Below are 27,350 nucleotides of genomic sequence, written 5' to 3' on the forward strand. Positions count from 1 at the left end.
TCTGAGCTGCTTTTTTTTTTCATGTTGGTGTAGTTTTGAGTCCTCAATATCAAGAATATCACTGTAGAGGTTGTAGCGCAGTACTAAGTCCATGCTACTGCTTTACTTCAAGACGGAAGTGGCTTACAAGTTGATAGTGAAGCTCCAGTGGAACAAGTGTGACATTGCCGATGTCTTCAGACAGTGGGATGGAGAAAATAACACGGTGGCTGCCAACCTCTGTCTCCTTGCAGGTGGCTTCTGTATGCTGCTTCGTGCTGTATCCCAGCACACTGGGTTTTCTTGGTAACCATTTCTGCTGCTCCTTCCTGTTGTGGCTTTTGACCACTGCTGCTGTTTTGTTGTTCCACCGTAGCAGAAGTCTGTATGCTAGTGGAGGAGAATGGCCTTGGTGGTGATACCATAGGATCTTTCAGCCTAGAAAAGCATGGTGTAGACAGGTGTTACTTCAGAGAGCAGATTGTTTGAAGATGCAGCATTGCAAAAATTTGATTCCCCTGCCTCTGTGTCCCTGCTGGACTATACGCTCGGCTTCTGTGGGGAAAATGGAGTTGTTCTTTCATGTGCTTACAGTCCTTTCTCTTTTTTTAAGAGCAGTTGTTGCAAGACATAATATATTGTTAACTGTGTGCTTGTTTGTTTTTTGGAGGAGTTTAAAAATCTGCCATTCAGTATGTGTATGATTTAAATGCAGAATAAATTAATATTTTGTATGTGTGAGAGAAATGAGTAAACGCAGCTGTGAAGTGAAATGGTCCTCATGAAGTACTGAAGTTGAACAATGCCATGATAATGTAAATTTCCATGACTTTTTGATGCATCTCCGAAGAAAGTCTGGTAGATTCAGTTATAACTTACTATTGTAATTATACTTTCCTCTTAGGAAGCAAAAATTGAACCAGAAGAATTTACAAAAAAGTTATACGTAGAGCTTAAGTCATCTCCACAACCATATTTAGTTCCTTTTCTCAAGGTAAGTGTCTGATATACAGTATTTAATGGGGGAAGAGACTAGAAAAGAACAGAGTTCTGACATTCAAACAGATAGTTGCTCAGGTCAGTTGAGGAAGTGGTGCTTAACCTAGCCCTGTGTCACTGTTGCACACTCTGTTTTTGAGGGGAGGGAGGATTTTTGATGAGTAATATATGCTGTATTCTTAAATTGTAGAGTAATTACCTTCTAGTTGTTAGTGGAGTCTAGTGTTTTGGAACCTTGTTCATCTACAGTAGAGCAGCTATGCTAAGATGACCTCTTACTTTCTCATCAAAACTAGCTATTCCGAGTTCTAGTATAGAAGACTTTGACAACAGTGGCAGTACACAGTTTATGCAGTGTTTAACTTCAAAGAATCTACATAAAGCCATTCATCTACTGGTTTGTGTTTAACTGGAGGCACAAGAAAATCCCCTGCCCTTTTCTTCAGAAAGGGTCTAACAGGACTACTGCAGCTTAGGAAAAGAATCCCAGGGCAACTCTACCTCTGTTGAAGCAAATAATCACATAAATTTTAAAATGATCCCTTAATGCTTTTAATCATATGGTAGAATGGTATTGACAAAATAAAAATTAGCATCTTTATTGTACAGCAAGCATTAAATCCCAGCAAAAACATGCAAAGCTTGGTTAAATTTACTTAATTGCAATGTACACCATATTCTTAGGCTTGATAGATCTGTACCTTTCCTTAGCATTCATTATAGGTGTGATGGAGAAGCAAGGAAGAATAGTTAAGTGGTAAAGCTAGGACAGAGGTTTTCTGGAGTTCACCCTTTTCCTTAGTATATGATGGGCCATATAACAATGCCCATGGTGATATTACTTCAGATGGCTGGTGTTTGATCTGTTAAAGGGTGGCGTAAAACCTTTTGTTACAGTGACAACTTCCAACGGCCTTGCTATGGAGTTTGCCATGAGTCTAGAGCACTACAGTCATCTCTGCAGGAGCCTTAAACTGAGATAAGGGAGATTCAGATTAGATATTAGAAAAAAATTCACTGTTTGGGTGGTCAGGCGCTGGAATAGGTTGCTCGGGGAGGTGGTGGAGTCATCATTCCTGGAGGCACTCAAGAGATGTCTGGATCTGGCACTGGGTGATAGGGTTTAGTGGTTTAGGGGTTAGAGTGGTTGTGCTAGGTGGATGGTTGGACTGGATGATCTTAAAGGTCTCTTCCAACCTTAATGTGATTCTATGACATAAAATTTTCATACTGGTTACTTAGTCTCTGTTTAATTTTCTGGAGCCTTCTTAAATGCCCATGCAAAAGCCAGAAGAATAAACAGCTCTGAGAATGGGCTTTTCTGTATCCAGTGTGGCTCTGGCTGCAGAAGGACCAGGGTGTGAGTGCAGGGTCAGTGTGATTGTCAGAGGTTTCCTAGGGGCTGCATGAAGTTGTAGGAGAGCTCTACTATCTGCCAGGGCAAGTTTGGCTTCTGAAGTAGCATAGCTGCATTCTGCAGGGCCCTGGCTGATTGATGCTGCTAGATATGGGCCCAGTTCAGGTGCTGCTGTGCTGTGTTCCTGGAGCAGCTCAGGTGAACCTCAGTAGCTCTGCACAGACCCAGGCTTAAATCTGGCACAGCTAGACCTTGTTTGAGACTGGTAAGACCTGATAGCCCCAGACTAGCTCATGTATGGCAGCTGAGGGCTGACTGCACTGCACTTAGTAATGCTTACACTTGTTTGGTCCCACAAGGGTTTATTAGCTTAGGCATAGTGCTGTCCTTGTGCTCTCACAGAAGTATTCACTTCTAGTTAAGAAGCCATCCCACAATGTGGAGAGCTGCTACGCTTGGTGCACAGGCCTTAAGGAAGTTCTGCAGGGGTTAAGTTGGGTTCGTCAGCATGGATCAGACCCTGACCTGTTGCAGCAGAGCCATTGCATGTTTCTCCTGCAGCATACTGCCACATACTGGTATCATCTAGGCTTTTCTGTTCTGGGTAGTATCCATACCACATAATCCTTAACATGGTGCTCTTTCCCCGTTGCATGCTGTATTAACAAAGTAATGCTGTGATTTCAGAAATGTTTAGACGTAGTAGTCATGGTCAAAGTTAGCTGACTGCTGTGTAGCGAGTCCTTTAAAACATCTTGCATCCTGATTGGTTTTTTGGAAACGCTATAAGGATGTGTGGTTGCTGCACACAATTAGGTTGGTCTGTAACTCTGAGCAGCTGTGACAGGACTTAGTGCCAAATGGAAGATGACTTCAGGAGCACTTCTCTAAGGTGCTAAGAGGATAAGTGCTGGCCTTGTTTGTGGGGTAAATGTTTGCAGCTTGAGTCTGGAAAGAAATGTGATACGGCTTGTTGCCAATTCACTTTCAGTGAGTGAAATGGAATTTTAGGGAGGACTCTCTGGAGTAGTCTCTTATCTTTGAGCTGCAGGTTTTTGATGAAGTTGTGCATGTGTTTTGTTTTGTCTGTTCCGAGAGGTGGAAAAGTACAGTGACTGTGGCTGTGAAGCCTGCTTGATTTTTCAAGTCTGGTGGATGCTCTTGGTAGATAAATTACAGCAGGAGTGGAGCAGCCTTTTAAAAGAAAAGGAAGTGAATATTAAAAGATAGGTGTGCCACAAAAGGTCCAGGTGTGCAAACAGTTTGTTCACTTGGTGTATTAGCATGTGAAGCATGTTCCTTTTGCATGAAGTCCATAGCAACAGCACTGTGCTGGAGACTCTTACGAACTTTAGAAACTGTCAAGGAGGGGAGGAAAAAAAGGTTTGCAAGAATATACAGGTAGCTGCAGAACTGATTTCCCCTGGTTCAGAGCCATAGCAGATTATACACAGTCAAGGAGAAAAATCTATAGAGAGCTTGAAGATTATTCTGTCCATTAACCTTCTCAAACACAGCTGTAGTAAAAATGAGATGTTGCCAGATACTTTTCCTTTTGTTCCCCTGTTGCAGAGAAGTAGCTGGCTTAAGCTGTGTTGCTACAGCTCTACAGACATTATTAAAGTGGTATCCCCCCCTAGTGTAGATACAGCTGTATTGGTATAGAAGTGCTCTTCAGAGCTTGTTTCTGACTTTATTGGATAGCTCATGGTTCCTTGTCAGACAGGCTCCGTGAAATAAACACAGCTGTTCCAATATAGCAGGTTCTCCTGGCAAATCAAAATTTTTAGGTTGTAAAGTAGTCAAAATCACCTTACTCTAAAACATAAATTCCAAATGGAAAAATCTAAACAAAAGAACAAAGTTGTGTGTGAGTTTCCCTATAGATGGAATTTGTTACATGTAGTGAATCTCTGGTGGCTGTTGACTTTTGCTCAGCCTGGGTTGGTGTTTTTTTGTGGTCTTCAGTCAACAGTACTGTCGTCAATTTAAGGGTGTCTGAATTTTATCAAAACTTGTTTGGAATAAACAATTTATTGCCTCATGAAAAGTCTAATTGGAAGATGAGGAAGGGGATTCAGTTATGAACGTATCAGTATTATGGAAAACTCTGCTAATACTACATCCACTGTTTTTTCATTTTTCTCCTAGAAAAGCATGCTTGCCTTACGGCAGCTAATGCCCAACCCTCAGAGCTTTATCCAACAGTGCATGGAGCAGCCAGCTCCAACCCAAGAAATGGTTTTGACTTGTACCTCTGCAGTACCAGCTCCTTCAACAGGAGAGGCAACCTCAGCTGTAGCAACAACTTCTCTTCCAGTTACAAAACCCATGTCTGCCTCTGTAACAGGCACAGCCTCTCCAGTTATAAAACCAGTCCTTGCCAGCACGTCAGCAACAGCTTCTCTGCAGACTGTGAATCCTGTTCCTTCCTCTGCAGTGGTGACAACATCTCTTCGGCCTGCGACTTCAGTCCTCACCACAACGATAGCTACGTCAGGGCTGACCACTATCCAAACTGTCAAGCCAGTCTTCACCTCTGCAGTACCAACGTCCTCTCTCCAGTCTGCAAAGCCAGTGCTGGTCTCTACAGTGGCATCTTCATCAACAACCCCTCTCCAGCCTCTGAAGCCAGTTATTGGAACCCCAATTGGTATTAAAATCTCTCAGCCCAACTCCATCGTTGCACAGTCAGTGGGTGCTCAGCAGGTGGTTAAAGTAAAACAGTTGGTAAGATGGTTTTTTTTGCTTCTCTGTAACTGACTGACCTTCTTTACTTCAACTCTTACCGTTTTGTAAAGAGGATACCAATTTGATCTTTGGTTGTTTTTTTTTAACGTTTGAAAATAGTCTGTCTTGAGTTAATCAGTTATGTTTGCCATAGTTTAGAAATATTGAGCCCTTGCTGAACGGGTGAATCTAAAACTAAGCTGTCAGCTTGGTCTCTTGCAGACATGTTGACCACCATTTCAGCAGACTGAACATCCATCTTTAGACACAAGGAGGATATGAGGTCTAACCCCCACTATGCATTCAGCCAGGCTAGGTTGGCATCTGAAAGAAAAGGTGGGAAATACTAGTGTCAGAAACAAACTGCTGATAGGATACTTATATTAATTAGTTTTAGATGTCCTGTTAGGGCTGGGCCTCAGCTAGCCACCAGGGATTCCAGTCTCTCTCCCCTGGTAGTTCCTACCCTCGGTACTTTGCAGGCACAGATGGCTTGATGACTTAGTGGTATGTTATTTGAAATGTACTACAGACTACCTTGAGGAGCTTTTCAGAGCAGAGTTCTGACCCCTGCATTTACTAAGACATGTTAATTATGAAGTCATCCAAAAGTGAGCTTTTTTTCTATCAGGCCTCATTAGCTAACAAATTCCAGGAGGAATAACTGACTTATTAAAACAATACCCTCAAAAGCAATGTGTTAACATTTTTTTTTCTTGGCACAGGTTAACCTCTTGCTAATGTTAACATTAAATACCAAGAAACTGTGGATCACAGGTATACCCAAAAGAGTAACATAGTGAAATAAATTAGGTTTGGTTGAAAGGTGTTTGAGATACTGAGTAGCATGCTGTCTTGACTGGTCTACCTGTAAGTAATGTTCTCAAGTATTTTGAGAGAATAGTCTCCCTTTGGCAGATATAGAACTCAATTCTTCCTTGTAAAGATGACTTTTTTCTTCCTTAAAAGGCAGGAAAAACATTAGACTTCCTGTAAAGCTAGATTTGCTTTCCACAGGTGTAGTAGGGAATCTGGTGTGTGAATTTTCTTTTGTAGTTTGGTTATTGTGTATACTTGATTTAACAGTGTTCAAACCCCCAAATGTTCTGCTTTTTTTCGTTTTCTTCCTTTCTAAGGATGTAAGGTAGGTGTAATAAAAAAAATCCTGCATTCTAAATAAACTGTTTATGCTCCCAGCTTTTCACCTTTCCAGGCTTGTTTAAAAAGAACAAAACACTCAACTCAACTGAGGGAATGGGGTGTCCTTTTTATGAGTAGGTATGTTGGGGAGGGGGCAAAAAAAGCCCCAACCCCAAAACTCCAAAGAAGAGGTGTCAGAGCATGTGCACTAGTCTTTGCTAGTAGTAGCTAAAGCCAGATTGGAAAAGGAGTTGGTGCCCATATTGTCTTGAAGGACTAAGTGTGAAATTCCAGCCAGAAGAAGAGGGCTTCTTAGATTGCATAAGGGCTGGAGGGCAGTTTATTGGTTACACAGCAAGCCATGTATTCCGGGGGAAAGGCTGACCATCTGTACAAATGGATGAGGAAACTCAAGTTTCCTCATCTGGGGAGCTGGGGAGTCAGTTCTTCAATATGATATTGGTGAACTCAAGAAATGGCTTCTGCCTCCTATGCTGCTGCAATGTGGCACACTTGGAGTCTGTTGCAACTGCTTTTCTTCACTGTGCCTTACATAGATTGAATTGCATACAAAGCATGTTTTTATCCTCATCTGGGTAGATCCCAGGCACAGTGTTTAATATATTTGCTTTTCAAAATACCTATTAAATTTTGGTCTTGGATATAGCTGAAGGGCTGAGTTGACCACTTCACATCTTAGCTGTATCAGGAGCTTGGTGTTTGTTCAGACAACCTATTAGTACAAAGAGCAAGTTAGTAGAAGCAGCTGCATCTTTTAGGGCTTCCCTGATGCCTCTCCTTGAAAGGGCAGAAGGTCTATTTCCTCCCATAAGAAAACAAATCTGGACTTCGCCTCCCTAAACAGAAGGGTCCTACTGCCAGCTGAAAAAGGAAGCACATGCCAGCTGTGCAAATCTGTCCATACAATGCTGCCAGCAATTTCTTTCCCTTCCTAGCCTGCAGGGAGATCTGATGCCATACACTCCCTCTGCATGCCTCTTTCTAATTTTGGCCTCTTGGTGCTTCAGGGAATGTAAAGCAAACTTTTGCATGCCAGCACCATTGGTGGTGCTTAACAATGCAGCACTGCAGTATTTTAATATCAAATTTGTGACTGGAGTGATGAAATGAACTAATGAAAGGAAGCTAAATAAAACTTTAATTTCTCTAGTGTGATTATCAAAACCTTGGGTTTGTATGGTGTGCACTGAGGCACCTGTTCTTCACGGGTGCTGTTGGACTGATCGTACTCCTGTGCTATGAGAGTTGAGTATTTTGAAGGGTTCCCTCCTGGTGACTTTCTTAACACTGCCTCATTAAAGGGCTTTGGCTTACGAAGAAATTTCATCTTGGAAATAAACCCTGTCTTTCTGTAGTATTGCTTTGTCTCTTGTTAAACCACAATGAAGGAAAATTTGCATTACCAGCTGCTGGCCTCTGATGGTGAACAAGTTGCTGTGAGACTGCATCTTCATCTCAGGCATAAATAGCAGGGGATCGATGATATAGTCCCTACAACTACCAGTGAGGTGCACTCCCTGGATATTGCTAACGATTGAAGCGAGGGGTGAAGTGCCTATGCTGTTCCAGCTTCTTAGTGAGTTGTTAGTGTCAAGTTCCCTCAGAGCGGAGTTTTCATGAACAGTCTTCTCTGTTATTTTTCAAGAAGGTTTTTTTTGTCATGGATATATGCTTGTGCATTCAACTGGTGAGGCTTCATTCATGAAGCAGTACTGCTTTTGTGTGATGGTACTTCAGCATTTCTCTTCTGATCTCCACACTTTGCTCTGTGAATGTAAAACTGGTTCAAGCGAGGCTATTCAAAGTCTCTCTCAGGCAGTTGTCTCTGCTGTCAAATAGATGTTAGGTTGCCTTTTTTTTTTCCTTGAGAGAGTTGTTGATTTTATTCTGATGTCAGTGTCAACCTGTTTAACAGGGCACAAAGGAACAGTCCCTTTTCTTTATTACTTCTTGCTACTAACATGAAGAAAATAGGCAATAACTCCTTCTCACAGATATTACCTACTTTTATAATGCTTCTTTCTGGCATTAGATTCATGGTGAAATTTCTAGATTGTTGATGTCTCCTGTTGCAAGTCCCAAGGACTTCCAGCTTTTGTTAGTCTAGCAGCTAGAATGGCAAACAGAAAATCAGCTCTACTGCCAGCACATCCTTCTCAATGGTATAATCTCCTCAGTTACTTATTTTCCAGTCTTCACTTAGACTATTGATGTAACATTGCCTATCTCTGTTCTTTTGTCTGCTATACCTTGATCTGAAATGTTTGTTTCTTCTGGCGCTCTTCCAGTGTTTTGCATGCTGAAGATGAAGCATCATTCTTACTGGTGGTAAGGAAAATCTCTGCGTGTATGTGGGTGCTGGTGGAGCCTGCAAGTAGTTTGTCCAAGCTGGTTGGTGGCTCACTCATTATCTGAGCACATAAATGATGCAGTTTAAGGTTATTTGCAACTGGATCTAGAAGCTGGACCTTTCAGAAAGATGAAACTGAGCTTTGGGAAAAACACATGGAAGTGAATGTTAGCATCTGTACTACTCCATGAGGCTCTGTCCACAGTCTGTCCCTGTACTCCCACAGTACTTCGCTGGATTTTCTGTTTCTTCTCAAGAGCTGTTTGTCTGGTTTTCAGATACTGCCTTCAGCTCAGTTTTCTGTTACTGCTGCTAGGCCAAACCTTAGTGCTATTAGTATGGGGATGGGTGGGGAGTATTTTGACACTGATACATGAAGTACCTCTTTTTGTGAATGTGTGATGCTTAGGCTGATGATATTTACTGATAAATCTGAAGTTAGGTGACAGAAGGAGACAGCCTAATTTCTGAAGTATCGTAAATGCTGATTCTTTAATTATGCTTGTGCAGTGTTGCTGTACAAGCATTCGTTAGAGTTCCTGAAGTTAGAGTAATAGATGTAGAAGAGCAGAAGGGTTTCTTGACTCTGAAATTGTTTGTTGCCTTTTTGCTGCTAAAAGAAACAGGATTCAGTCTGAAGATGTTGATTTATTTATTTTTTTTTTTAAATCATGTCTTTCTACTACTTGTAGTCAAGAACTCTTCCAAAGGTTGTATTAAAGTTGCAGCCCACATTCTGCTACCTAGGAAGCTTAGAAGTGAAGTTTTTAGAGATGCTGCAGTTTTATTACTTTCTTGCATTTTAATAGCTGCCCTTAAGAAGGATTAGTATTTATGGGCTGTGCCTGTAGGTCTGTGGTGTGATGATATCCTGCTGTCTGGTTTTGTTTCTTTGAAGAGTCTCTTTAGTCAAAACTATGAACCCCTTTCCTTTTTACCTTTCAGGTGTGTACTGATGTCCTTATTTAGAGTCTCTATTCTCTATAGGTGTTGCTATTTAGTACTTCATGTTCCTGCTAACTGATGTGTTCAGTGTACTTCAGCTTAGCACTTTGAAACTCAGCATTTCAATTTACAATTGATGTTGTGGCTCCAAAAGTGCATTAGTAATTTTGTAGTGTGTGCTCTTAATTGTTGACTGGAAAAGCATTTCATGCAAGACTGCAAATTATTTTGGTGTTCTCCCTTTTTAACTAGGTGTATGTGATACCTTCCCTTTTGAAGTTATTGGTAGCGACTCAGTATTTAATTGTGACTCTGTTAAGCAAGACTTATGTATAGGAAAGCCTCTTAGTGTAATGGATTGTGTAATACTTAGTGAAACTTGTCTGAGAGTTATCAATTGAGAGTAGGGAGCTTAAAGCTTATCACCATTTGTTAAGATTTCTTGACGTGAAGTGAAAAAAAAAAGGGAGTTTTTTTGGAGCATGCTGTTTGCTTTAAACTGAAAACTAGGCACACATACCTGCCCAGTGGCACTCCTGGCTAAATGGAAACATTGATACTGTTTGCTTCTCTGTATTTTTAGCTCTTCTCACTCTTGATACTGGATATTCCACTTCCAGGTAGTCCAGCAACCATCAGGATCCATTATAAAGCAAGTATCCACACTCCCACAACCCTCACTGCTCACCCTGCAGACACCTGCTGAGAATAAGATGCCGCTGAATACACTTGTTCAAACCAAACAGTTTCCTGCAGGTAAAGTGGAACCTTTTTAATGGAGAAGGGAAAGGACTGCTGAGGTATAGAAGTAAGTGCAGGCTGTTGGTAGATTGTGGGAATGTAAGAAGGTGCCTGTCTGTCGGGAGCAACCAGCTCTGTGTGTTAAGTTGAACATCTTTAGTGTCTGCTTGGAGTTCGGATGAGAAAATCAGTGCCATATCTGCTTCTGGCACTTGTTAAAAGCATGTCAATCAAACACTGGTACTTGTTAAAATACTGTGAGTGAGCTCCTTGCGGTGAGCTTCCTTTAAACTGTGATGCTTTTGAGAGTTGTTTCATGAGACTTTGGTTTCTCCTTCAACATGTTCAGGTTGAGGCATAGTATGAGTTTGTCTCAGCCAGATGGTTTTCACTGAAACCTTTCACTGGTCAGCACAGAGGAGAGTGTTTGCTGACTGTGTGTAGGGTTTTTGGCTGTACAGAGCATGGGTATTGTAGGATTCTAGACGGTCTGGTTTTCAAATGGACATAGTTAGTCATTATTGAGTCTGCAGTAGCCTTTGCTAGAAGCATGAACTGATTAAACAGTTATCTTAGCATTTTGCCTTTTACTCTAGCATGTTCTTTGTTTTGTTTTAGGTTCCATTCTGAAACAAATTACCCTACCAGGAAATAAAATTCTGTCACTTCAAACATCTCCTGTTCAGAAGGCGAAAATAAAAGAGAATGTAGCAACATCCTTCAGGTAAAAATAAGCAATATATGAAGGAACAAAAGGAACAGACAGCAAGCATAGAAGTGGGAACAGAGCCCAAATAAAAGTAACTTTCTTTAGAAACTTCTTTCTGATACGTGTTTTTATACTAAAATACTAATTGGCAATGGAGAACCTAAAAATTCTTACTCATAGCAGACTTTAATTATTCTTAATGTAAGAAAACTGTCCTGATGAGGCTATATTTTCATCATGCTGTCACAGGAATGTAGTTATATAAACAGTGTGCATCAATAGGTGTTATTTTTTCACTCATAGAGGAGGCGTATTGTTCTCCATCCAATAATATAAGTACTAATCTAAAGCTAATTTACCTCGTATTAAAATATCTCAATAGGATTATAGCAGATATAACCTCTGCTTTTTGTAGATGGCTGGATAGCATTGCACTGTTACTGGGACTGGCTGGTAACTTGTCTAAAGCTCTGTGCTGTATTTCAAAATCTTTTATTTGCTCCTCTTACAAGCTTGTTTCTGTATGGAGAGGTGAAAGCCTCTGATTCTGTGTCTCATTATGACTTCTGGCACATTCTCTAGGCCTTTAGATTACAAGAGTGCTTAAGGCTTTTAGTTCTGGTAACTGATTAGCTTTTGAAAAGCAGAAATTAGTTTTGTAGCTCTGAAATTTAATGTTGGAACAGAGGTACAGACTGCCATAAGCATTATCGCTTACAACTTTAAGGCAAGCTTGAAGTTGCTCTTCCAGGAAAAAAAAAGTATGATGATACCTTTCTTGTTGACCAGTTGACTTTGCTCTTGAAAGCTGCAGCATTGTGTGCACTGATGTAGTCAGAGAGCTGCTGTTGTTTACAGTAGCATGCAGTATACAGTGAACACTTAAAACAGTGGTAGCTTAGGTTAGAGCAATAGAATATAATGTAGGATGTAATTTTGGGGTAGTGATGTTAAGAAAAACTGCTTCATAAATGCCGTAATAAAAAAAAGAAAGCAACAAACTAACTCATAAAAAAAAAAACCAAGCAATTTTTTTCTGTGATCTTCCAATTGGAATATAGTAGCTGTCTTACATAAAAAAGTTTGAATTCTTGAAATTTCTTCCCTGATTTGTTAAGTTCTTAGTGTAGGAAAAACTGGTTTTATAGTGTGATCCAAGACAGATTTCTGTTCTTGCTTTGGATTGTGATTTTCAAAGTAGCAAAAGTCTATGAGAATTCTGGTAATTTAACTTACCTTAACTACTTAACTCACCTTAAATTTTTCTAGTAACCAAACTTTCTGACATTAAAAACTGAGAATCTTCATGTATATGAGTCTAACCAGTGTGTACCTGAACTTTTGGCTTCCCTTGGTGTTCTTTGAGCAGGTCTAGTACCAAATAGTATTAATAGGGCAATAGCTGTTGCCCAGTAAGCTGTGAAATGGTTTGTCCCCTTCTGTCCTGACTTTCAGTGTACTGAGCACAGCTGTTCTTTGACTTGGGATCCATCAATTGCTGATGATGTATGAGGCAGAGAGAGGCACCATGGCCCACTTTCAGATATTGTGATGAGATTCATTATGGGCCGAGAGTGTGTCTTATAATTGATGTAATTGTACATGCAACACTCTAATGAGAATGCTCTTACTGTGCACTCTCACTGCAGTATGTTATCAAGCGTGACTCCCTCTGCTGTTAGGTTAGGTTAGGATTTGAGAGTGTGCTATTCACTAAGCTGTACTTAATAAGCTGCAATTTGACCTTGTCTTCTCTTTAATGGGCTGGTTTAAGTTGCCTGAGATCAGCAGTACAAAAATTTTTTTCCTGCCCATACCCCAAAAAAAACCCCAAAACAACACAAAAAAACCACCTGACAAAACACAAAGCTGTCCAGCCTTCTAGATATTATTTCAGCTAAACAAGGACATTGCACCATGGCATGTTAAGAGGCATGTTTTAAAAGTATTAAGATTTTTGTTAACTGATCTAAGTTTCTGTAAACTGCATGCTAGAGAAAGAAGTCACATATTTCATCTTCAAATACTTGTTTTGAATCTGTTGTGTTTGATAGAGTTGTTCTCTAAAGCACATGAAACTCTGACTTAAGCATTTTATCTGGAAGGTGCTAGCAATCTCAACTAGCAGATAAACAGGTGTAAGACAGCAGAATGGAGAAGATCTGGGCAGCTGCTCGTCCAGGACCGTGGTGGTTGTGAGTGGTGATGGTTCCTGCTTTGCCGGAATTGTTCTGGCACAGAAGTTTTGGTTAGGTGTGCCTTTCTAGTTTTCCCTTTGACTGTTGTATAAAATGGAGTAAAAAAAGATGGATTCAGAAGACGTGTGCGTTCGTCAGACACCAGAGGGTGCCAGAGACTCACTTTTCAAGCAACAGGCAAATTTCTAGATATAAGATGCATCTGCATTACATGGACTTCCTTTCAAATTTCTAGAGATGCATCTGCATTACATGGACTTCCTTTCCAGTGCATATTCACTATAAATGTCAAACCTGACTTCATGCAGTGTAATGCTTGGAACGCTGTGTTCTGTTTTACACTTTGTCCTGATAAACTTAAATCACCGGAGACTTATAATAGCTAGGAGAATTTTTCCTCTTGATTTCTGAGTGTGACATGATAAAACGCAAAAAGAATTAATGGAAGTGGTGCAGACTTCCTTTCCAGTGCATATTCACTATAAATGTCAAACCTGACTTCATGCAGTGTAATGCTTGGAACGCTGTGTTCTGTTTTACACTTTGTCCTGATAAACTTAAATCACCGGAGACTTATAATAGCTAGGAGAATTTTTCCTCTTGATTTCTGAGTGTGACATGATAAAACGCAAAAAGAATTAATGGAAGTGGTGCAGAAGAGGAGATTTACACAGGGATTGCTGAAAGTGAAAGCAAGTCCATATCCAACAAAAACACCTGCATGTATGCTGTGGAATATTTTAAATGTATCACTTTAGTAGAATGATTTTTATAGCTTACTGAAAGTACATGATACCTTACTTAAAATGATTTAGGTTGGTTTGAACAACAAGGGAAAAAGAATGGTAAAAAGTAAAAACTTAGCCTGCCTTCTGAAACTTTTTCATTAATTTTTAGTGAGCACTGTTTCTAAGGAAATGTAGTGGTAGTTTCTTTGGGCTAAGTAAAATTAAGTGCAGAATCTTTTGTCAAAGTTAATGACTCGGTGCCTTAATGCAAACTTAACATTTCACATAAAGGCAGGTTATAGAGAAAAGAAACTTGAGTAACTAGAAACATGGATAAATGTATAGTATAGAATTTTACCTCCTCCTTGCTTGAGTGTTTGGAGTATGTGGCCAGATTAAAAACAAAACTTATTTCTTGAATCTGCATGCTATACAGTTGTATCTGGGGTTCAAGCATCCTGACTTAGATTCCATAAACAGTTCTACTCGGATAATGTCAGGTTCCAGCACCTACAGCTCTGATAGCTTGTGATTTGTGTTCCTGGTGCTAGTTGTGCAGATTTTGTCATCTCCTTTATCAGCAGATCCATGGCAGTCACTGTACTTCAGTGAGATTCTCATCTCTGCTATCAGCAAAGACTTCTCTGTAGGGGTCACTAAGAAGAGGAAACTGGAGTGTACTTGTGAAGATCGGTTAGCACTCAATTAGCGTGTAGTGAAGCTTCATTTACATGCTTGTTGAAAGTTCAGGGTCTCTGTTAGGCTGATAGAGCCTGGGTATACACTTGGAACTGCTCAGTTGTTGGTTTTGAAGGAGCAGGAGGAGGACAGAAGCTGTTCTTACACTGGTGACTTCAGCTTTGAATTGTAACTTTGGACATCCAACTGTTCTGACAATCCTGGGTTTAATGTTTTTCTGAGCACAATGTATTTGGGGCATAAACCTAGTCAGGAAGGTATAGTGTCTAGTTAGACTTAATGAATGGGGCTGGTTTGAGAATCTATTGGATCTCCTTTTCCCTGAACACTACATGTAGGAACTCTGAGCCATGAGGGCACACAAATGAACGACAGGAGGAGTAAAGGAAGACTTAACTCCTTTCCTAGCCAGGTCTCTCTCCAGAAGTTTGTGGAAGAAGGCTGGTGCCATGGAAACCTATTGCAGCCAAAAGAAGAAAGTTTATAGTTTAAGAAAAAAAATCCAAACATTTTGTCTTTTGAGTATTGCTCAACTTATGTTCTAATAACTTCAGCGTCTACCTATTGTCAGTCAGAAGACAGCCTCCAAGAAATCCCGTTTCACCTAAGCATGCCAAGTTTTTGGCTAACCCCTTATTCAAGAGTTATTTAGGACACACAGTATTTTCTGAAGGTGATCTTTATCAACCCTTGCCAGAGAATACTTTTCAAGAGTATGCGTATGTTGGGTTTGCTTTCTTTGTTTTCCAAATAAAAAGACCTTTGGATTGTGTGATTTCACTTATCTGTCTTAATACTGTGCAACTTCTGTTTTGGATTGGTTCTAGACCCTTGAAGCTACCATTAGAGCCTTTGTGAAGTAAAAAGTCTTCCTCTTGAAGATGCAAACTTATTTGAAAGTAACTTGGATTGTTTCACTGCAGAAGTCCTGCAAAAACTTTTCCCATAGAAGATTCATTCAGAGTTTTAACTTAAATGATCTTTAAAAAAAAAAAAAAAAAAGAAAAAAAAAAGCTGAGATATACAGGCTATTTTCTTAACCTGAGCTTTGCCATGATTGCAGCTAGTCTGAGTGGTGTAGCCCTAAATTTTAGGTTTTATTTTGAACAAGTAGTCCAAAGCTGCTACAGCAGTATCCACCTAATGGACAGGTGTTAAGGATTAGAGTTCTGCCTCTCTGCTTTAGAAGCATGGTATCCTCCCCACTATGTATATAGTATGGTAGAACTGATCCAAAGGACAAGGGCTGGACTGGATCTAGTATGTAATCAAGAAGTGTTTGTATCCTGTGTTTTAAGGGAACTCAATAAAAAAAGTAAAGATCAGGTCTGTGCTAGTAAGCTTGTGCTGTAAGCTTCAGTTTGTAAGATAGGTATCTTGGTTAGAGAAGGAGGTTGTTAATAGTGGAATGAGTCAGCATTCAACATTATTCAACACATGGTTCTACCTGGTGAATTGGCTCTAGAACAAGTTTCAGGCTGCAAGAGTAGTGGTGGAGGGTTAGGGACTTGTGGGAACTTCTAATCCAGGTTTACCTCAGTCCTTGGTTTCCAAGCTTGCTCAAAATTTCAGTTTCGTATAAAAGATTTTCATGCCTAGCAAGTGAGGCATTAGCCAAATTAACGTTTCAGAATCACTTCACTGGAATGTGAAAGCTTTTAGAAGCTGTCTGTCCCTGTCCAGACCCACACTAAACATCTATTTTCTATAGGGATAGCCTCCAAGATATGTGAATGTGGCTGTGTGTTGATAGTCAAGAGACTCCTTCTTTGTATCTGTTCTGAACAAAGCATAAAATGTTGGTATTCTCTTTTGTAGAGATGAAGATGACATAAATGATGTAACTTCTATGGCTGGGGTCAATCTTAATGAGGAGAACATGTGCATTTTGGCAGCAAACTCTGAGGTTACTGGTACAGTGCTTCGCTCTTGTGCAGATGAACCGTTTCTCTCTTCGGAAGCTCTTAAGAAGAAGATCTTGAACATAGGTGAGGACAAAGCATATGTAACAGATATGTATGGGTGTAGTATTTCCATACCTGTTTCATCAGCCAGCCTCCAATCTTCGAAGAAGGACTGGAACTATTAAGATCTATCATCTCAATTCATGTGTTTCTTCCAAACTATACTGAGTATTTACTTCCCCTTTTGGGAAACAACTGTCCTCTAAGTTTATTTTTACATGAAATAGTCTGGAGCACAACCAGAAAGAAAAAACTGATGCCACTCTAACATGTGGGAAGTGAACAACTGTACTACTCTTGAACTTAATGGAAAACTTAACCATAAAGATGCTAGTGTCAAAACACCTAAATGTGCTTTTCTGTCTCTACAGCTTCAAACTTGATGCATTACACAGACTTTCCTAACACTTTTTGCATTCCTCAGCCTGTTCAGGTATATGTACTCTATTGATTAACATTAGGAAGAAGTTTCAAACTACCAATACACACAGGGCACACCTTTGTTTATGACTCTCTCTATGGGAAAAAAACTTGTTAATTTTATATGGAGGAGATGTTGAAAACATGTTGTCTGTATAGTGGATAATACTGTGAAATGTACACTGAATGCCTGTGACTAAACTGGAATAGGAAGTTTCTAGTGTATGTACCACTTCAGCTGTTAGCTGCTAAGCAAAATAACAACTGTTGCCTAGCAATGTTGTAGTATGTTAGAGCAGGGAGCATGCATTTGTATAGCACCACGCTGATTGGTACTACTCCTGTCGACTGCAAACTGGATGAATGTTGCTCAACTCCTTGCTCGTGGCCTCCACCTGATAGCTTGCTGTACAGGAACAGTGAGTTTTACAGCTGAGCCTGTACAGGAAAGCCTACAGTTCATACATACACTCATAATTCTGTCACAGTGGTTTACCTACGTGATCAGAAAGTCTTTCTGATTCTACACACAACTGGTTCTTAGTCCAAAGTAAGCAGCTAGCCTGTGATGAGCATGTACCCTGCAAATGCGACCTGTGACCCCAGTACTCCCGCTCCAGTTAGCCAGATGTGTCATCTGAGCTGTGTGGGGCATAGTAGAGTGAAGTAAGTGCTGTGTTACTAGTGGCAAAGGGAAAATACACATCGAGACTGATGCCTAGAAGATTTTCTCAAAATCCAGTAGAGGATTAACCTGGATTCATGGGAAGCGGATATAAGGAAAAATAGAGCTGTGCAAAAACATTAGAGTATTTCTAGAAGAATTTGCTGGTTTGGGGGGTGAAGAGAATTCATTGACAGACAAAACACGAGCCTGGCTGTTTCATGGCTGGCATGGTAGTTGTTCCACATTAATAATAACAACAATAATTCATGTCATAAATGAACAGTGTTTGATTCCAAGGAAAAGTGCTGCCAGAGAGTACAGCAGTTCAGAAAATTAACACATCTGCTTTTGAACCAAGCCCTCTTTGGATTAAGAAGTGTGTGTGTAGAGGGAGATCTTGAGGTTTGGAGGGATTTTGTTTTGTGTTTAAATTGGTGTTTCAGTATTTAGATAGTCTAGTGAGAAGCTGCTCAGGAAGTACTAAAAGATGCTTGAGCAAAATGAGCATTGCACTCAGCTAAGGTACAGGCCAATGCTTACTGTTCAAATAGCAGCTTTGATTAGGGAAAACATTCCAGGTTCTCCCTGTCTTGTGAGATTGTTATTCATTTTCAGTTAGAGTAGCAAAGGCAAATTAAATAGGTGATTAGGTTTTTTTTACAGTGTACTGTTTATCCATTCTTAACACTTCACTTGGCAGTAAATACTGAAATGGGTTTTGAAGGCATGCTGTATATTGCATCATAAAGTATTACAGCCGCTGTAAATGTGGTGACAGGTTCTCCCTGTCTTGTGAGATTGTTATTCATTTTCAGTTAGAGTAGCAAAGGCAAATTAAATAGGTGATTAGGTTTTTTTTACAGTGTACTGTTTATCCATTCTTAACACTTCACTTGGCAGTAAATACTGAAATGGGTTTTGAAGGCATGCTGTATATTGCATCATAAAGTATTACAGCCGCTGTAAATGTGGTGAGGGGCAAGGAAGAGTGCTTCTGACAGGTACAACGTATGAGGCATGTGAAAATGCTGCCTGCTGTGCCTACCAGGGAAAAGTCACTGCCGTCCAGGTGTCTTGATGGAGTCGTGTTGAGTGATCGATGGTGTCAACCATGGGGAAGGCTTCTCCATCAGCAGCCTGCAGCCGCAGGAAGGTTACAGAGGTGATGCCCAGCTCTGGGTGCAGGGGCAGCACAGCTTTGCCTGAAGCTGTCAGCAGTCTCGGTCGCAGCTGCTGAAATGCAGAGAATCAGCAGCAGCCTGAGAGAAAAGGTTGAAGGTGATGGCAGGATGACCCCAGCTGGACTGGAGTCTGTGTTGTCCGAGCTGCTGCCGTGGGTTGGTTGGGTCTGTCTCCTCCGTGTCGGTCAGTCATGGCAGTTGAGAGGGTCCTGTGTGCCTCGAGTGTGCTGCAAAACCCATTCCCGCTTGTCGAATAAATGTCATGAGTTGTTAACAAGCACGGTGTCAAGCAGGGCAAAATGTAATTCTGTATTTTTTTTAATTACTGGAATTAACAGAATATGGCACTAATTTCTACAGCTACCACTTCTCCCCCTCCCCGAACATGAAGCTTGATTTGTGTTCTTATTAACTTTGTCCTATAAATGACCTTGCAAGGAGAGTGGTTCTGGAGGCTAAGTGAAACAATGTCTATATTTTCTGAAGCTCCAGGCTAAGTTTTATTAATGTAATGTCTAAGATCTTTGAAGTTGTGACTTTACCAGGAAAATCATAATCTCCAAACCTTTATTCATAATGGGTATGACTTCCAGGGGGAACAGAATACCTGCTGTGCTAATTATTTCAATTATCAGCTACTACTAAAACACGTAATGGATTTTCTCTGCTTCCACAGGTAAAAGGCATGACATTATGGAACTTAACTCTGATGTTGTGAACTTGATCTCCCACGCTACACAGGAGAGATTACGAGGGCTCCTAGAAAAACTAACTGTAATTGCTCAGCACAGAGTATCAACCCACAAGGTAAAGGAAATCATTAAGCAAGTTTTGCACCAAAGTTTTCCTTCTTTGCAGCCTTGAAGGTAACCTCTTCCAAGAACAGGCACATCATGTGCAATATCTGCATTTTCAAATATCTACCAAAGATCGGTTTTAACTGTTTATAGCCTGTAACTGTTCCATTCAACTTGTTGGACAGGTGCTCTTAAAACCCAGCATAACACTAAATGCATGTATTTCTTCTCTTTCATAGAAGTGGTGGCTGTTATACAAAATCTGTCTTACATGGTAGACGTAAAGCCATTTTTTAATGTTATTGTTGGTATTTCCATATGCATTTACTGTTGGTGGAACTGTAGTACTGGCTTAGTAAGAAGCCTTGGGAAACTGAATTGAGTATTTTACTTTTAGAAAGTGCTCCATGTGAAGGCAGAGACCTTTGTGATCTTACGGTTTCTGGGACTTTTTTCCCAGCAGTGATATTTCAGATTCCCTCCCTTTTGCATTAGCTCCATTCCATATAAAGTATATTGGGTCCCAGCGAGCCAGTATCCCTTAAGATGTACAAATGGGAAGCAGTAATTTACTGGCCAAAATGGGCCCCTTTTTATTTTATTTTTTTTTTGATCATTCAATAATGCGCTATTAATCCTTAATTTCTTCAATATGAAGCTGTTTCAGATACAGTTAAAAGGAAATATATCTGTCAGCTCTTAAGTTGTTGTTTGTTCAGGCCTGGTTTTGTTACAAGAACTTTATACTTAATGAAATTTAACAAGAGCAACTAACTGATGGAATAGAAGGGGAATTTTTTGTATTGAACTCTTTTTATAGGCTTTTAAGCACTGGAGAAGCAATAGTAAAGAGAAGAAACTATTTGGAAACTTCTAAGCCGTTATGGTGATGTCTGAACCAGTTGGAGTATGCTGTTCCCTGCCAGATGATGTAGTAGGAGATGTAGTAGGAAAAGAAGATCAATAAAGAAGTAGTAAAGAGATTTTTATGAGAAGTCTTTAGAAATCTGCATATGTTATATGTTGTCTCTCCAGAGTGAGAGGTACAATAGAGCTTGTGAGCAGAAGTGGGGAGGAAACTGAGTCCTGAGTAACCAATATGACTTAGTGTCTTGCAGACACCAAGAACAGAAGGAAATGTTTTTGGACAGTAGGGCTGATTTCTTTCTCATTGAACTAAAGCAATAGAAAAACAGATAGGTTTTTGTCTGATTGAATTGCCAGAAGCAATGATAAGATTATAAGACTGCAATAAGCTTGCTTTCTTTTCCTCTTTTCTCAAAAGCAAAACAAACAAAGAAAAAGTAGCAGGCATAGCAGTCCTAGAGGCACAGGTACCCTCTTTCGTTAGGAAGATGGTATTACACTACAGAGTAGTGTCCTACAGAATTAGGTTTATGAGTAATGTTATTGTGAGAAATGCTGACTTTTAGAAATTGAAGTTCAAGTACAGAGCCCTTCAGGGTTTGGGAGTCCTGTTACATATTAATATATGTATTTACACAGTCCTGTATTGTGTCTCCCCCAGTGCTTGCCCCCTGTTCTCTTTTCCCTCTAGGCTATTGATTGGTACCATTGCACAGTGTGAGCTTCGTGCATTTCAGATAATTGCCCAGAGCCTTTCTGTGGGGGTTGGGTAGTTGCCCTGTAAGGCTTTATATTAGCCCATCTTCCTTACAAAAAGTCAGACTGTAATAGGAATAGGTGTGGTGAAACCAAGGTATCTATTGTTGGGGTAGGAGTTGGTGTACAAAAGCCAGTAATTCATGGGATCACACTCAGGAAACTCTTCTTTCCAGTTTGCTCAGCTCACGCCTAGCAGCTTTCATCTGATGGATAGCCCTGCAGGGAGAGTGAATTGGCAGGGTAAAAGCTTCATACCGTGCCACCATGTGGGCTTGCCAACTTTGGCCCTTTTTTTGCTAAATTTAAGGGGAAAAAAAGTATATAATTGGAAGTTACTAACTCAGTTAGAATAAAACTATCATGGTGGTCCCTTTATCTGCAGTAGGAATAGCCTTTCAGATTGTTGCAAGCTGCTCTCTGTGATGCAAGACTTGTAGTGCTTTTATAGAGCCCTGGGAAGACCATAAAGGGAATTAGCTTGCTGGGTTTGGTTCCCCTGCTCCTTCTCTCCCACAGTCTGGAAAACTACTGAGGTATAAGAGTATGTGTGTGACATAATATGATACCCAAGACCAGAATTAATAATGACAGCTAAGCACTACAGTGATTAAAACCCATTTTTTATGTGGGCAGACTCATCCCAGCATGAGACAGCTGCCGTGCTCCTGTGGTTGGAGCCCATGAGCTCATGGTTTGAGAGTGCTCCATGAAAACACTTTCCCCATATGCAGTAGCAGTAAAACACAACACTGAACTGCATTGGCTGTAGGATGATATGTTATGGGTGCTATGCTTCATCGTAATAGTACTGGCTACAAGTTATGAACAGGTAGACAATATAATGTTTTCTAAGAAATTCAGTGCTATGTGATCACAGAGAACAAGCTTATCATAGGACAAAAATAGAACTGCAGGTGATGCTCTTCTAAAACTTCCTGAAATACAGTATCTTAAAACAGTTGATGAGCTGAGATACTGTTATGGATGCACTCATTTCTTGTCCCATGTAAGCTTGTGGCAGTGCTTTCAGACACTTGCATTCCTAATTGGTATAGGGTCATGGGTTTGGCTTAAAATGTGTAAATATCTGACTCTGACTTTGAGTATTCCAAAGCAAAATACTTCTAAACTTTGGAAAAATTAATCTTCTTGTAATACAGCTTTCTTCTTTGTCCCTTTAAAAGGATTGAGGCATGATGGTGGATTATTATAAACTGCTGCTTCAAAACAAGTTGTACTAATGTACTGAGAGTGACTCAAAGTCGTGTATGCTTTGTGGGGAGCGGTAAAAAATACTTGAGTAGTAACAGAAGGGGGGAAAGGTTTGTTGGACTTCTTTGCAGAGCCACAGATGCTGCTTGGGAAAGAAACTCTCTGGTTGCAACATATGGTGTGGTTTGAGCCACAGTTGGTAGTATGTAACAATGAGGTGGCTCATTGAAAAGGACCAAACACAATGCCAAAAGAGGGATCGATTCCATGCTCTGGCTGGGTTGTGAGAATTCACATTAGGAGACATCGCTGCCCCACAAGAAGACTTTTACTTTCCTTCCAACTTTTAATAGTATGTGGCTGCATGTGGGAAGAGGAGTCTGAGTATAGTGTGTTTGAGCAACTGAAGTCACTGATAGTCCATATACTTAACATATAACCTTGCCCAAAATACAGCTGTAAAATATCCTGTGCTTATTTCAGAATAGTTGTATGTCAAAGTTGCTTCATTACAATGCGAGATTGGGGTGAGGTAGAAAGAGTTGTCATTGAAAGTATGCAGTGTGTTTGGCTGATAAAAGCCCAAGGATAAATTTCTCAGGAAAAGCAAAAGTTCACAAAGTAATAAAGAAAGAATATGACTGTAGGATGTGCATTAAAAAGTGGTACAAACAGGTGGCACAGACATGCCTCATCTAGACTGAGCTCCTTGTCTTCTTTTGCCTGATGCCCTCTGGCAAATGCATGGCTTAAGTAGCCTGTCTTTAGAAGAGCAGAATAGTAAAACCAAGTTTTCATTGTCAGTTGATGACCGTGTTTTGGTTCTTTCTTTTCTCTGTTTTTCCAATCTAAAGTAAACAGGAGCTCAGGCTTTCCAGTGAGGGCAAAAATAGAATGAAAAAGTACCAATTGCTGTTGTTTAGACGAAAAGGACCCTGGTCTTGTTTCAGTGCCTGTGTGTCTAGTTATTGTTGGAACTAGTCATTAGTCTTCACTGGCCCAGGTTTGTTCAGGGTGCTGGATCAGATGACTTCCCTATATCCTATGACTTGAGAGTATCCACTGAGGCAAAAAAAAAAGTACTCTTAAAGCTACAATAAACCATATATAATTTATCTCACTTTCTCTGCCCCCGAAGTTCATTATAACTTCCTTTTTGAAATATGAGGTGATGCTTATTTTAACTTCTGCATTAAATGGCTGAAACTGGAACACAAAACTCAAAATGTCAAATTCTAATTTTTTCTCTCTTTAAAGGGGAGAGGATATATTCTGCTGCTTTACATTTGTTGTGGGGTTTTTTAATCTCTTCACCTGTCCAGTAAAGTCTTGTACATACGTTTACTGGTTATGAAGTTGCTGCTTTAATACTAAGTTTTAGTCTTTATACTAAGGTTAGGGAAGACTTTATTGTTGTTATAGTCAATATAGACTAGATGTTGTTAATGTCACTTGTTCAATAACCTCTGAATAACCACAGACGCTTTGAAACAGGCTTCACTAGAGAGAAGATGTGTAAATGACTACCTACCACCTGAAATCTTTCTAAAATACTCTATGCTTCTCAGCTTTGAAAAAGTGTTGTTCCTTTCTGATTGATCCCATTGGGTTTATTAGCTCTAGTGGTTTATATAAAAGCCTGATTGTCTGTAACAACTTTTTCCAGGGGAGTGATAAGTACGTTGTATGTAGTGACACCAGAGCACAGCTGAGATTTCTTGAAAAGCTTGATCACCTAGAAAAGCAGAGAAAAGATGAAGAGGAACGTGAAATGTTGCTTCGAGCAGCCAAGGTAAGACTCTTTGCTTTCCAAGGAAGTAGTCATGTCCTCTAGATTGGTGAACGTCTTCAGGTTTCTCATATTTCTGCTTTAAATGTAGTAACCATTAATTTTGTCACTGGAAATTCATAATGTTTAGGATAGTTTGGGCTATACAGAAAATGATTCAACCTATTTATATTTTAAAAAAATAAATCACAGGAGTTCTATCAAATGCATGGTGGGGTGAACTCTTTTGAGATTATTTCACGTGGTCAAAATGAAATAATAAGCCATAAATGTCCTTCCTGGATCTATTTTTGGCTCTGAAACTTGAGCCTGGTGAGATTGACCACCCTGCCAGGTGTATTTGTTTTCTGTAGTGAAGATCAGAGGACTGGCCTTGGAGCTGGTACCCCAGCATCCATGAACTCCTGATGGAGCTGCTGCTAGCACAGAATAAGTATCTTTCTTCACCCTTTGCTCCCCTCAAGAAGAGGAGTTAATTGAAAATAGTATATGTTGCTCCATCACATGTGACTTCATCATCTTCTGTGTGTTCTATTTTGTGTATTTTGTTTCAAGCTGAATTCTGGAGCCCCTTGGGTGGAAGCCTAATCTAGAGTTGAAAGAACTGTGTTGTGCTTGCATGAATACAACTCCCTTTCTTTCCTATACTTCCTGTCCTTTTTAAGTGTCTGCAGCTGACATGAACAACATCATGCCTGGACTGGACCTGACTGACAGTGTTAGCATCATTTTCAGCTTAATCTTGCTTCAGGCTAGAGCAGAGGCAGGCGGCCCAGATGAGGAGGGGTGTGCACGTATGTGCGTGGAGGGGGATGGAAGCCAGTCTGGATTGAGGCGTTCACGCCTGGAGCTAAATCTTTCAATCACCAGAGAAAATTGTCATTTATTAAATATTTAACGGATGCCATGGTGTTTGGATGCCAGTAATTTCTATTCAGTCTTTTTCCTCTTCCTTTGGTAGAGCCGTTCCAATAAAGAAGATCCAGAGCAACTGCGGTTAAAGCAGAAAGCGAAAGAGGTAGGACTTTCCAGTTACCATGCTTGCCTTTGTGTGTTGAGAGGAGGTTGGCAGCCCTGTCCTGGCAATTAGGTCAGGGTTTATTTTGCTGCTGCATACCATTTGCAGAGGCCTTGGGGAAGGACAGGAACTGCCACAGGCAAGGGCAGTGCTTCAAATGAGGTCAATGAATTATGAGCTCTCTTTTTTAACATTTTATTTTTGCAGTTTCAGTCCTGTCTAGAAACAGTCCTTTGTAAACTGCAGTAGTACACTTGGTAGGAATATAATGTGGGATTAGAAAAAAAAAAAGAAACTTTGAGATTTAGCATCTGGGACTGTACAATAGGCTACATTTTTCCAGGGTAATTGTTCGTTTTGTAAATCTGATACTGCTTATAATTCTTTGGCTGGGAGGCGGTACTGGGATTTAGTTTTAAATGGAAAACGCCTCTGGCTTTTAATTTTCTGGGCCCAGCAGTTTTCTGTTCTGGAATGGAGCCCTTGTTTCACACAGTTCATGTTTAGCTGCAGGGGTTTTAGTTTATAGCTTAGACTGGTTAAGCTTTTACTCCCAGAGGCCTCTGCATAGCAACTGTAGAAATCAACAAATAAGTTCATTTATGTCTGCAGCCTCCTCTCAGTAGCTGACTTTTTACATTTCCCAATATCCATTTCCTGACTTTTCTAGCCTGAGAGAAAAAAGCTCCACTAATTGGAGCTTATTTTAATTGAGCCTTAATATTGGATCTCACTGGAGTTGCCCCCAGAGCTACTGGGAACAGAATGAAATGAAAGTACCTAAGGTTGAAGATGTGTGTGCGTGTGTATGTGTGTGTGAAATTTTTCACTTGACCTACAGATTCTTTTCCCTGCTGAATAAATCATCAAGCCTGTTCACATTTCTGATTAAGGATCTGACAGCAGACGATAATAAAGACAATTGAGGTGTGAGACGTGTGATACAGAGCTGAAGAAATTGGTTTCTATAGTTACTTGACTGATTTCATGCAATTTTTAAGGATCTTTGTGCTAAATGAGAGTGATTTTCTGAGCAACCTTTTTCCTTAACTGTGCCTCTTGAACTATGAAATTTGTTGTTGCTTAACATTGCTGAACTTGGCTCCTAGGTGCCAGCAGCAGCAGCAGGTTATTTATGAATGCTTTAAAGACCCTTATTGTTTGGATTAATGTAGGAGCCCAGGCAAAACAAATGGAAATCTAGTAAAATAGTATTCGAATCAATGCTCTGGATTTGCACCATAGTAGAAGGAATTTGTAAAATGAGAGAGGAAGAGATCGCTTTACTATCTATCTTTCAATTCTTTGTTTCTGCTTACGACTCTTTCTTCATTCTTGTAATCTGTGAGTACAAAGTTGCCCCAAAGCCTTTCCCAGTTTGCCTGTAGTGCCACCAGGATCAACAATCAGTGGGTGATGCTAATCTGTCTTGTTTTGTAGGTGACTTTACCTCTGCATCATCTTGCTTCTGGATGTTCTTTCTTTTAATAAAAGACTGCAAAGTAACTATTTTATGCAGTTTCTTTTCTCTTGTTCTCTGAACAATGTGTAGGATCTTTAAAATTCTTTTGTGATTCATGTATTTAGAAGAGAAAGAAGTAAGGTCTCTTTTTAGATTGCTTGGTGTTGTTAATGAGTTCCCTTTTAAAAAGTGGAATATACATGTACATAAAAAGGAGCCAACACAGCAGAGAAGGCATCTAAGTTTAGTGCTTGGTCTTGTATGACATCTTGAGTTCACCTCCCTCAGCGCATTTCATCTTGTGCCGGATTAACACAGCCTCAATCACACTTGTCCTGCATGTTTCTCCATGCTGCTCCCAGAATGACAGTCCCCAACTGCTTCACCAAAAGAAGAAGAGTCAGATGTGCCTCTTGGGACAACATAGATCTTTGTGTTGGTATTCCCTTGCCCTCCGTCCTGCTGCTTTCTTCTTCAGAGAATGAGGCAGCCAGAAACTTCTCCTGGCTTCACATGGAGATTGGGGAAACATACCTTCTGTGCCAGTGGTGCTTTCTTATCTGTGAGACCATCTCAAGCTCGAGTGGAAATGAGCCCAAATGCAGCTGGAAAAAATCA

General features: G+C 40.2%; 1 protein-coding gene across 1 annotated transcript in view; it reads left to right on the plus strand.

The window, feature by feature from the left end:
• TAF4B (TAF4b RNA polymerase II, TATA box binding protein (TBP)-associated factor, 105kDa) overlaps nt 1-27,350 on the plus strand; it is a 55,603-nt gene that overhangs the window by 6,920 nt on the left and 21,333 nt on the right. Inside the window, exons 6-13 of the mRNA XM_009082592.1 lie at nt 884-973; nt 4,487-5,065; nt 10,142-10,277; nt 10,881-10,986; nt 16,415-16,584; nt 19,505-19,635; nt 24,130-24,255; nt 25,214-25,270. Of these exons, the coding sequence (XP_009080840.1) occupies nt 884-973; nt 4,487-5,065; nt 10,142-10,277; nt 10,881-10,986; nt 16,415-16,584; nt 19,505-19,635; nt 24,130-24,255; nt 25,214-25,270 (1,395 nt within the window). The remainder of the gene's footprint in view (nt 1-883; nt 974-4,486; nt 5,066-10,141; nt 10,278-10,880; nt 10,987-16,414; nt 16,585-19,504; nt 19,636-24,129; nt 24,256-25,213; nt 25,271-27,350) is intronic.

Source organism: Acanthisitta chloris, unplaced genomic scaffold (assembly GCF_000695815.1).
Source record: "Acanthisitta chloris isolate BGI_N310 unplaced genomic scaffold, ASM69581v1 scaffold20559, whole genome shotgun sequence".
Lineage (NCBI taxonomy): Eukaryota > Metazoa > Chordata > Aves > Passeriformes > Acanthisittidae > Acanthisitta > Acanthisitta chloris.